This window comes from Rhincodon typus, chromosome 39 (genome assembly GCF_021869965.1).
Source record: "Rhincodon typus isolate 14 chromosome 39, sRhiTyp1.1, whole genome shotgun sequence".
In the NCBI taxonomy this organism is placed as follows: domain Eukaryota; kingdom Metazoa; phylum Chordata; class Chondrichthyes; order Orectolobiformes; family Rhincodontidae; genus Rhincodon; species Rhincodon typus.
The window spans coordinates 11,878,129-11,890,130 of record NC_063370.1 but is presented as its reverse complement, the minus strand read 5'-3'; the positions used below and the strand labels follow the sequence as shown (position 1 = coordinate 11,890,130).

Here is a 12,002-nt window from a genome sequence, read left to right as displayed (position 1 = left end):
TGATGAAGGGTCTAGGCCCGAAACGTCAGCCTCTCTGCTCCTATGATGCTGCTTGGCCTGCTGTGTTCATCCAGCCCTGAACCTTGTTGTCTCGGATTCTCCAGCATCTGCAGTTCCTACTATCTCTGGGTACAGTAAACGTCAGTTTGATAGCAAAAAGTATACACGATCCATATTTTCTTGAAGCCACAACATTGTAGCGACAAAAGCATGAAGCAGCTATTTGCAAAGCACAGCTATATTGGATTTGCAATAATTTCATCACCCATTTGCTACACATTCATACTGAGGGGGTTTAGGGACACTAGTCAAATGTGATTTCCTACATGCCATTGTTTGCATTTAAGAGTAGAAAGATGCCCAGTTGTAGATCTATGGGAAAATTGTGTCAATTTATACACAGCTTACTTGCAGTGAAATAGGCTATGTACGTAAAAACATAGGATTGAATTGTTTAGGAAATAAGACATTTGCAGCAGAGAGATAAAGGACAAAAGGGGATGTGAGAAACATTATGGACAGAATCTTTTAGGGGACTGAACAATGTGGGCTATGATGAGATGAGTGGCAGGACACACAAGTAGTCCAGGAAGAGAAGACTCAATTTAACATCAAAGTCATCTCAATCCATCTTTTATGCTTTTCACAAGCAGCGAGATGAGATCCTTACTAGCGAGATGCCAACTGACAGGGAATAATAATTATTTAAGCACCTTGCTAATGCCACAACTCACCTCATTCAGCCTCCTATTTTATCAAACACACCAAACAAGCCGGACGTCAGGAAAACTCAACAGGAAACTAGAATAGCTACCTGCCTGGTACAGCTCACAGCTTGCTCCAAACAACCTCCACACGGACACATAGCAACAACATCTCAGGGCAGAATCAACAAGCACCAGCGTAGATGCACTTCATTTATAGTCATTGGCATGTGCCAACCCATCATAACCATCATGGCGCCACTCTGATACAATGGCAGGCTGCTCAGGGAACAGAGACTTGGATTTTAGGGTGAACTGAGAAGGCTACAGCAGGGAAACTTTGCAAACATAGACAGGCAGCCAGTTCATAGAGTAAATCAGGCTGCATCAATTGCTGTGTTAGCACTCACTCACTTTCCACCTGCCTGCATGCTCACAGCAACTATGCTTTGCCTTGCCATGCTGACACTTCAAGCAGAGCCAAAGGCTTTCACCACTGCCATCTTGAGGGGCTCTTTAGTGCAGACACAAAGACGGGATGCTTTTCCAAATGTAACTGTCCTGGCAGGAGACAAGATCTCAGGGTATGGCACACCAAGACACTAATCTAACACCTACAGCATATCATAGCTCCCAGCATGGATAGCATGCTGCATGTTCATACGACCAAAGGTCCATGTCGGTAGCTGGTGGGGATAGTCCTCTATACAGTCAAGATGGGGGACACTGTCCATCAGTTATGGTCACAGTCTACACATAGCCTCTAGGACTTTCAGATTGGTTGTGAAGGGATCTGTCTTTGTACAGTCTTGGGGGTGTTCAATGGTCAGTCCTATGCAGCAGCACAAGCAGTCAGGGACCCTGCACATCAGTCAGGGAGCTGGCATGGTATCTGGTAACCTGGCAGGGCCCAAAGCTGATGATATCCAGCCATCACTTTCTCTTCTCAAGATGAAACATGTTACCAGAAAGTAGGTGGTTGGGTGGAGTAAAGGACAGTTTGATGGCCAGAAGTACAAAGGATCCATGTTTGCTTGATGCCACAAAACTGTAGCAACAAAAGCATGAAGCAGTTAATGCAAAACACAGCTCCATTGGATTTGCAATCATTTCATCACCCATTTGCTATGCTGTTAATCCAGAGACCCAGGTATTGATTTGAGAACCATGGTTTGAATCCTGCCGTGGCAGATGGTGGAGTCTGAATTCAACAAAAATCTGGAATTAGGAGTCGAATGATGACCACAAATCCATTGTTGATTGTCAGGAAATCTGGTTCACTAATGTCCTTTACAGAAAGAATCTGCCTTAGCAATTCTGGATTACATGTGACACCAGACCCACAGCAATGTGACTTACTCTTAACTGTCCTCTGGGATGAGCAATCAGTTCTGCCTAGTCAGCAATGCCCTCATCCCATGAATGAATAAAAGAAAAAAATGCATTCGGATTGAGAGGATATAGGGCTCAGATGCTGGTCAAACACAATTTCTAGATGTCATTGGTGTTTGAAAATTAGATCTGGGCATTTCAATAATGTTGAAGTTATCAACAATGATGGTACAAAAGGCCACTAATGGCTATTTCCACTTGCCAACTTCCATTCCTATATCTAATTTAGGTCCTTTCCACTGAGAGTCATAAGCCCTGCCACTGGTTGCATCTTGGGTCGCTATGGCTGCCTACCTCAGAAGGTGAGGATGGGTACAGAAGGAGTAGCACTGACTTAAAAGAGGTTGTTTATATTGGATGTGGCCATGGACCAGTAAAGTGTGTGGCATGGAAATAAAAGAGTGACCAAGGCGAGAGACTGAAGTTGCATATACAAGAGAGTGACAGCCGTACCAGTTTTATGTACAATGGACAACAGGCTTCATGACTGCTCTGTCATTACATTACCAATGAGGGGCAACACCAGACTGCCAATGCTTGTTTGGGTGCAAAGCAGCCTTTTAAAGATGCCGTGAGCACATATGATGCTGATATTTTGGCAAATATCTACTGAATGGCGATTAAGATGGAGCCGAAATCATACAAGAACGTTTGAGGAGATAGTGTAATAAATCTCAATAGGCCTCACAGCTAAAAACGGCCCAAAAACAAAACACAACACAGACTTAGCCAAAGAAAGACTCAAACCTAGGTTTGAGTGATGCATGATGCTCACACAAAACCAAGTTAGTCAGGGAAAAGATCCTTACAAACTGTTGGAAATGTTTGGGGTGAGTGAGGTCTTAATTAGAAAACCTATGATGCTGCTTGGCCTGCTGCGTTCATCCAGCTCTACACCTTGTTATCTCAGATTTTCCAGCATCTGCAGTTCCTACTGTCTCTCCCCCAGCCAGCATATCCTGATTTGTCTCAGTGTAGCAGAGGGAAACTGGCCAGAGACAGAACAAACAAGACAGAACCCACACAAGGCAAAGAAGAAAAGAAGTTTGAAGTCCAAAAGAATAAAGCTGCAAGATAAACCATTGTGCATTCTACTATCCAGATATTGACACAGGTAGTGTAATCCATTTAAACTGTAAATCACCACACAAATGTATTGTCATAGTTTACCTCAGAAATTAATAAACTTATTCTGATTTTTCTCAATAAAGTCAATTCACAACAAAGCTTTGCTGTTTTAAAGGTGTACAAGAACTCCCAAACTTGACAAATTATCAGATCTCAGTCCATAATGCATCTACATTTTCAAACAAATTGTTGCAGCTACAAATGTCACACCCACGCAGGTAATGCAATTTCTTTTAGACTACCATTTAAAGCATCAGCTGGGAGACTTCATCCAGTTAAGGCTCAAATCAAGTGATTGCACAAAAGTGTCTAGATGGGTGCAAGGAAAGGAAAGGTAGCCCTGGATTCTTGATGATGTTTGTACAACAGTAAAACATGTTTAATGTTAGACAATGGAAGGCAGAAATAATCATCATCGTTTATTACAATGAATCCTTAATATTTGCTAATGTGTTTAAACCAAGAATGTGGTGTCAAGAAAAGTTGTTAAAGAAATAACAGAGATACAATAATGGCTATGTTTTTAACTCATCAGCCCATTACTCTTCAAGCAGGTTTGGCACACAGGAAATTATTGAATCTAAAACTCTATTTTGTAATTCCAGCAATTACTTCCATGTCAGGCCATCAATGAGGCTCCCATTAAGGGAAGGTAGATGCTTAGTTGGCATTACATCAAAGAAATATCTGACTGCTGGGCTGATTGTCAACAAATGTGACAGTCAGTATTGACTGATCACAAAGGATTAAAGGTCTGCTCACTGTACAGTTGGTACAGAAGTGCCTCTCCTAGACCATTTCAAGAGTTATTGAGACTCCCAGCCAAGTCTTCAAACACTTTCAAAAACTTGCAAAAATTCCAATTCTTGATTTAATGTAAAATCTTTTTTCATTCACTGTTAGGAACCATCCCCATGGATATACAGTTTCAACCTCCTGCCACTAACATTTTACTCCTAAACAAGAGGCCAGTAAGCTGAACAGATATTAGGCATGTATTAGTGAAGATAAATGAGACCATGCCCTAAAATTGGTACAGCTTTCTTGTTTTCATCCTAGTTAGGGTTGTCACTCACCACAGGGCACCCTTCCACTATTTCCCCCTCCTATTAAATATGGAGGTGAATATTTTATTGAATTCCAACCCTAATTCAACAGATACATACTTGGGTTTAGACCTGCAGAAGACAACAGGTGAACAGTGTCTGATATTCAAGGATGATCATTCTCAATTTCCCTCCAGTGAAATTACAGTCAGTCTCACTCCAGGACGACGTAAAGATGAAGAGTAAAGCCCCATTTTTAACTTCACTGAAATTTTTGAACCAAACAAACTGGAGGAACCTTCACAGAAAGTAGTACAATGCTGGTCTGAGGTAGCGGAAGTGCTTCTTCGGGACTGCTTGGAACTTGTGGACTGGACCACATTGAAGAACTCAGCAAATAACCTAGACAAGTACGCCACCACTGTCACGAACTTCATTAGCAAGCGCATGCCAAAGAAGTCAATCTGGGTGTTCCCCAACCAGAAACCTTAGATGAACCAGGAAACCCACTGCCTAGCGAAGACCAGCCATGCAGCATTTAAGTCCAACAACCCGGACTTATACAGAAAATCCAGAAAGAACCTCCACAAAGCCATCAGAGAAGACAAGAGGCAGTACTGGACCAAGTTAGAGGTCCAAACCAACCATATGGACACCTGCCGCCTACACAACATAACAGGACACAAAATGAAGCAGAGCAAGATTGCGGACAAAAACATATTCCTCCCTGATGCACTCAATGCTTTCTGTTTTTGGTTTGACAGCCCCAGATGCACTTGCTCCCTCCATCAACGTTGCAGACATCAGATCAGTCTTCCTGAGAGTCAACCCAAGGAAAGCGACAGGTCCAGATGGAGTCCCCGGCTATGCACTTAAATCCTGTGCAGACCAGCTGGCGGAGATATTCACTGACATCTTCAACCTCTCCCTTCTACAAGCCACAGGTTTCATTAAGGGACAAGAAAAGAAGAACTTACTTATTATAACATAGCTCAGATTAGAAGAAAACCAGAACTAAAAGACTGGGCAAAGAAGAACTTCAAGCAAAAACCTAGGTCCAACAGACCAGCTTCTGAATTGAACATTGCTGTTGTCGACAGCAATGTAGTATCATCACCAAAAAGAAATGAATTGGGAGAAAGTCATTTCATTCCATCCCTTAAGATTTGGATTCTTAATCCACAGAATTTGCTAACTTTCGGCTTTTTTTTCACTCACAATATTTCTGCAAAACTGTATGCCTTTGCTGTCCGACCTGTGAATGAATGCATGCATGTTTGGACTTTAAGAATGTATAGTTTATATTTGAATATTAGTAACTAATAGTTTATTTTTGCCACTTATTAAATTATAAATTAGTTTATAATAAATACATTTTGGTTCTCTTGTTCATTGGTGACACAGTGTGAATTTCTTTGATCTCTGATAGTGGTCATAGACAAATTAACCATTTAGTGATAAAATTGATAGTTACACATTTATGACGACTTGTGGAATACTGGGGCTTGATTTCCAGCACTCCCTTCCCAATGGGGTGTGACAGTTCTGAGACATCATATTTACAATTCCTCCATCTCAAATGTTTTTAAATTTAAGAAGGGACTGGCAATACCTGATCCTTGATCTTGATGGCGAAGTAAGGTAAAATTTCCTTTGAAGTAATACATTAGCTGATTCTGCCGAATAAACAGCATACTTTCAGTAGCAATAGCATCATATACAGTAGCGGAGTACACTCCCTGAGGACAGCTAAGAGAGCCAATCCAACAACTGTCAATGCTTACCTGAAATAGAACACATATGAAATATGATAATCAACTCTCAACACAGGGGGAATGACTAATAAGAGTGAGGAACTCCCTTGAAAATTCCCAAATCACCCTGGAAAATTCACTCACAGGGCAACTAATCAGAGAAAACAGAACTGAAGGAAACATTGATAAGCTGTTCCTGCAATAACAAGCTAACTCCCTTCATGTTTGCTGTTGATAGGTTTACTAGTAAAGAGAAACAACCTACGATCAGAGAAGTAGCAGACAAGACAAGTAATCGAGCAAGTCACCAGAGGAGCAGGAGATGGCAAAACTCCTATTGGAGTGCAACTGGAAGTTTGTTTATATTGTGGGGTTTATGGCAGGCAAAAAAAAAGACATTAAACCTTTAGCTTAGCAGAGGTATGATGAGCAAGTTGTTCTTTTTATTTAGTTAGAAGCTTTTGAATTCAGTCTGAAAGAGACTGACTGAAGTTAGATGTACAAATTGTTTCTCCCAGAAAAAAAGGAGTTTGTTCAGAACAGTTAAAGGAATAAGTTACCTCACTATAAGATTTTGATTTTTGAAAACTTCCACATCAGCAGTGTTTGGATAGAAATTTGCATTGGTTATTCAAAGCTGGGCAAGTCTAAAATCTCAGTTTATGAAGCTATGAAGTAGATTAAAGTAACACGAACCAAAAGGTAGTAATCTCTGGATTACCTCCAGTGCCATTTGCTGTATGTGTGGCTGGAAAGATGGTGCAGGAGGAGGATTTTAGATTTCTGGGATATTGTGACTGTTTTCTTCAGGGCAGTGGGACCTGTACAAGGCAGACAGATTGCATCGGAACTGGAATGGGACCTGTATCCTTGTGGGGAGGTTTGCTAGTGCTGTTCAGGAGGGCTTAAATTAACTTGACAGGGGATTGGGATTCAAAGAGAAGGTTCAGCCAGGGGAGATGAACAGCAAAATTAGAAAAGACAGCAAGGGAGTCAAGACGGCATAGAAATTCTAGTCCAGTTATAACACAGTGGAGTTTAGCATGGCTGGATAATATTTATTTTAATACAGTGAGTCTGACGAGCAAAGCAAATGAGTTGAAGGCACAAACTAAAACATGGGGGTACGATATAATTGTTATTACACAGTTGACAAACAGGCAGGATTGGCAGCTCAATATTTCATGATATAACGTCTTTAAGGTAAGGAAGTAAAAGAGAAGCGGTGTTAGAATTTTGATCAGGGAATCAGTTACAGCGTGTCATCATAAAACATTCCTCAAATGCAGCCATATGACTAGAACGTAGGAAACAAACAGGAGCAATCACATTGCCAGGAGTGTAGTACTGGCCCTTCACTGTCTGAGAAAAAGAAGAGCAGTTTTGTAGCCTTGTAATGCTCTCTTTTCTCTCTTCCTCATTTGTCAAACTATGGAATGACATTTATCAGCTATGATTCACCTGGGACCATTCCATCATCTAGGAAATTTTGGAAAATCTTCACTGGTGTATCCACCATCTCTGTAATTAGAATCCAGGGAGGTAGGCAATAATGTTCTAAGAATTCTTCAATACATTTTCTCTGCTTATGTTAATTACCCTAAGTTCCTCATTCTTATTAGCCACTTGGTCACTCTCTCCACTATTCCAAGTATATAATTTATGTCTTCCTCTGTAAAGACAACCACAAAACATTTATTTAAATACCCTGTCATTTCCTTATTTCCTGTAATATTGTTGGAGACTCCACCTCAAAGGGAACTACTATTTAATGAAGCCATTCACATCCTTTTCACATAGTTGTTTTTGAACTCCCAGTTAGTTTACTCTTATGTTAAATTATTTTCCTTGTGTCAACTTTTAATTGTCTATTGCTGGTTTTATAACATTCTCAATTTAGCTTTACAGCTACTGTTTGCAACATAATAAGGTTCTTTTTCATTCCAACAGTATCCATAACTTACCCAGTGAGTTATAGATGGAACTTTCTCATTGAATTTTTCAGGGGCAAGTCCACATCTTGATAGGCCTATAAAATACTCTCACCAGTGTTTTCTGAGCTTTTGCATCACTAGTCTCAACCCATGTTAATTCCAGCTTCTGATGTTCTGAACCAAGAATTTTTCTCTACGCTGTTCTTATATCATCCTTTAGAGAGGGCTACACCCCCTTTTCTAATATGTACCTTTCCAAAATGCTGTATTCCTGGAATATTTATTTCCTAACATTGAACACTTTGTAAACACATCGCTGCAATGATGATTAGGTCAAAACCACATCTTTATTTGAGTCATTCGTTCATCCATCTTATTGTAATTGCTTTCCAGTTTCCGACAAAGAGCCATTAAATTTATATTTTTACTATCATTCTTTGTATGAACCATACGTCTGATGTAGTACTACCATTAAAAGAGGCTGACCTTTCCTGTCCCACTCGACTGACAATTACTCAAATCGCTTCTTTAGATCCATAAATCTTTCCTCACCTGACATCTGCCCCCACCCATTTGTTTTAACATAAAGCCCTCTCCACAGCCTTAGTTCTAAAATTTTCCAGGATACTGATCCCAGTCCAGTTTAAGTGAAGCTCATCCTAACAACTCATTTGAAAACTTTAGAATGCTTTTCAACGAACCTGAGATTATGCAGTTTACAAAAATTGAAGAGTTTGAAATGAAAAGGTCTCGAAACTGATCTTCAGGGACCACTGTAAATCACCTCCAGTCTGAAAACACCACCATCTTCCATCTCTGTACAGGGCCAATTCTTTATCAATGACATCACTTTTCCTTTAATTCCGAGGGTTTCCATTTTAACAAACATCCTATCTAGCCCTTTGACACATGGTTTCCAGAAATCAGCATACATATCTACTGCACAACTTCATGTACCTTCCCTGTTAATATCAAAGAATTAAATCAAGTTTGCGTTGTTCAACTAGTCTTTTAAAAAATGTCTAGGAATTGCTGGCAAAACTCAGCAGGTCTGGCAGGACCTGGGGAAAGAAAGCAAACTGAACATTTTGAGTCTGTTAACTCTTCATCAGAACTAATAGCACCCAGGAAAATCTGGTATTTATGCTGAAGGCCAGATTGGGGGATGGGGTGAAGGGAGAGGTAAGCAGATAGCTGGAGATAGAGCCCAAACAGAGACAGAGAGATATGAAAAGGATAAGTAAACGAGGGGATTATGGATGGCAAGCCAGGACAGAAGAGATGAATAAGTGTTGTTGACGAAAAAAAACAGACGTTGCTGGTAAAGCTCAGCAGATCTGGCAGCATCTACGAAGAGAAATCAGAGTTAATGTTTCGGGTCGGTGACCCTTCCTCAGAACTGATGGTAGCTAGGAAAATGTCAGTTTATATGCAGCAATTCGGGTAGGAGACAGATAAGGAGGTAAATGATAGGTGGGGACAGAGCCCAAAGAGAGAGAACAGCAGCTGGACAGACAAAGGACTGGATAACAATCTGGCTAGGAAGATGAATAGCTGTTAATTGAGACCGTTAGTGGCTAACAATAGGTAGTGTGTAATGGCAGACTATGTGATAACAAGGCCTGGTGTGTGGGATCGGGGGCCAGGGCATGGGAGAGTTCAGACCCTAAAATTATTGAACTTGATATCAAGTCCAGAGGGCTGCAAGATCCCCAAGAGGAAAATGTGGTGCTGTTCTTCCAGCTTGCACTCAGCTTTGCTGGAACGCTGCAGCAAGCCTGAGACACAGATGTTGGCCAGGGAACAGGGTGGTGTGTTAAAGAGGCAGGCAACTGGAAACTCAGCATCTCTTTTGCAGGCAGAACATAAATGTTCTATGAAGCGGTCACCCAATCTATGCTTCATTTCCTCAATGTAGAGGAGACCACATTGTGAGCAGCAAATGCAGTAGACTAGAGTGTGACAGTAGTGTGAAGTGCAGGCAAAGTGCTGCTTCACCTGTAGGTATGTTTGGGCCCTTGGATGCTGAGGAGAGAGGATATAAATGGACAGGTGTCACACCTTCGGTGGTTGCAAGGGAAGGTGCCATGGGGCTGGCAGGAGGTGGTGTTGGGAGCGAGGAATGAGTGGACCAGGTTGTCCCAGAGGGAACGGTCCCTTGCAGAAGGTGAACAAGGGAGAGGAGGGGAATATGTGTCTAGTGGTGGCAAGTCGCTGAAGGTGGCAGAATAGCAGCTAATGATTTTCTGGATGTGGATGAATCCAAAGGAAGAAAATGTTGTCAACGTATCTGATGTACAGTATTGGTCGGAGGTTCTGTTCTGCAACAAAATCTTGTTCAGACCTGTGCATGAAAATGTTGGCATATTGGGGAACAAATCTGGTCGCCATGGTTGTTCCACGTGTCTGAATGAAGAACTGATTGTCAAAGGTAAAGACATTGTGGTTGAGGATGAAACGGATGAGTTGTAGGATGGCGTCTGGAAATTGGCAGTTGGTGGCATTGAGTACGGAGGCTGTTGCAGTGATGCCATCTTCGTGGGGGCTGCTGGTGTAGAGTGTCGTGAATCATGACAAGGAATCACTGAAACAACTACATAGCGATATCAACAAGTTTCATCCCACCATCAAACTTAGCATGGACTACTCTTTAGTATCAGTCTCATTCTTGGACAGACGCATCTCCATCAGAGACGGACACCTCAGTAGATCACTCTACCACAAGCCTACGGATAACCTCACGATGCTGCACTTCTCTAGCTTCCACCCGAAACATGTTAAAAAATCCATCCCCTACGGACAAACCCTATGCATCCACAGAATCTGTTCTGATGAGGAGGAACGAGATAGACACCTGAAGGTGTTGAAGGATGCCCTCACAGGAACAGGATATGATGCTCAACTCATCGATCGCCAGTTCCGACATGTCACAGCAAAAAACCATAATGACCTCCTCAGAAGACAGACAAAGGACACGTCCGATAGGGTACCCTTTGTCGTCCAGTACTTCCCGGGAGCAGAGAAACTATGCCATATTCTTCATAGCCTAATAGATGACGATAAGCACCTTGCCAAGATCTTCCCCACGCCCCCACTTTTCACCTTCAAATAACTACAAAAGCTTAAACAGACCATTGTTCGCAGCAAACTACCCAGCCTTCAGAACAACAGTGACCACAACACGAGACAACCCTGTCACGGTAATCTCTGCAAGACATGTCAGATCTTCGACATGTACACTACCATCACACGTGGGAATTCTATCCACCACATGTACAGCAGTTACTCATGTGACTCGGCCAACTTTGTCTATCTCATATGCTGTAGGCAAGGATGTCCCAAGGCATGGTACATTGGTGAAACCATGCAGACACTATGACAACGGGTGAAAGGACACTGCGCAAAAATCACCGGACAGGAATGTTCCCTCCCAGTGGGGGAACACTTTAGCGGTCAAGAATATTTGGCCTCGGATCTTCAGGTAAACGTCTACCAAGGCGGATTTCGGGATACATAACAACACAGAGTTGCCGAGCAGAGGCTGATAGCCAAGTTCAGTACCAATGAGAATGGCCCCAATCGGGATCTTGAGTTCATGTCACACCGCAAGAAACCAAACCACACGATACACTCTCACACACATGCATGAATACGTACACACTTGCCCTCTCCCTCGCCCTCCCACATGCACACTCGCCCTCTCCCTCTCCCTCCCACACGCACACTTGTTCTCTCCCTCGCCGTCGCCCTCCCACACGCATACTCGCCCTCTCCCTCTCCCTCCCACACGCACACGCGCCCTCTCTCTCGCCCTCCCACATGTACACGCACCCTGTCCCTCACCCTCCCACACTCACACTCGCTCTCTCCCTCGTCCTCCCACACGCACACTCGCTCTCTCCCTCGCCCTCCCACACGCACACTCGCTCTTTCCCTCACCCTCCCACACGCACACTCGCCTTCTCCCTCGACCCCCCACAGGCACACTCACCCTCTCCCTTGCCCTCTCACATGCACACTCGCCCTGCCACACTCGCTCTCTCC

At 42.7% G+C, this 12,002-nt stretch overlaps 1 protein-coding gene across 1 annotated transcript in view; it reads right to left on the bottom strand.

The window, feature by feature from the left end:
- LOC125487290 (cation channel sperm-associated auxiliary subunit gamma-like) overlaps positions 1–12,002 on the bottom strand; it is a 253,929-nt gene that overhangs the window by 175,902 nt on the left and 66,025 nt on the right. The window contains exon 8 of the mRNA XM_048618228.1: positions 5,883–6,054. Within this exon, the coding sequence (XP_048474185.1) occupies positions 5,883–6,054 (172 nt within the window). The remainder of the gene's footprint in view (positions 1–5,882; positions 6,055–12,002) is intronic.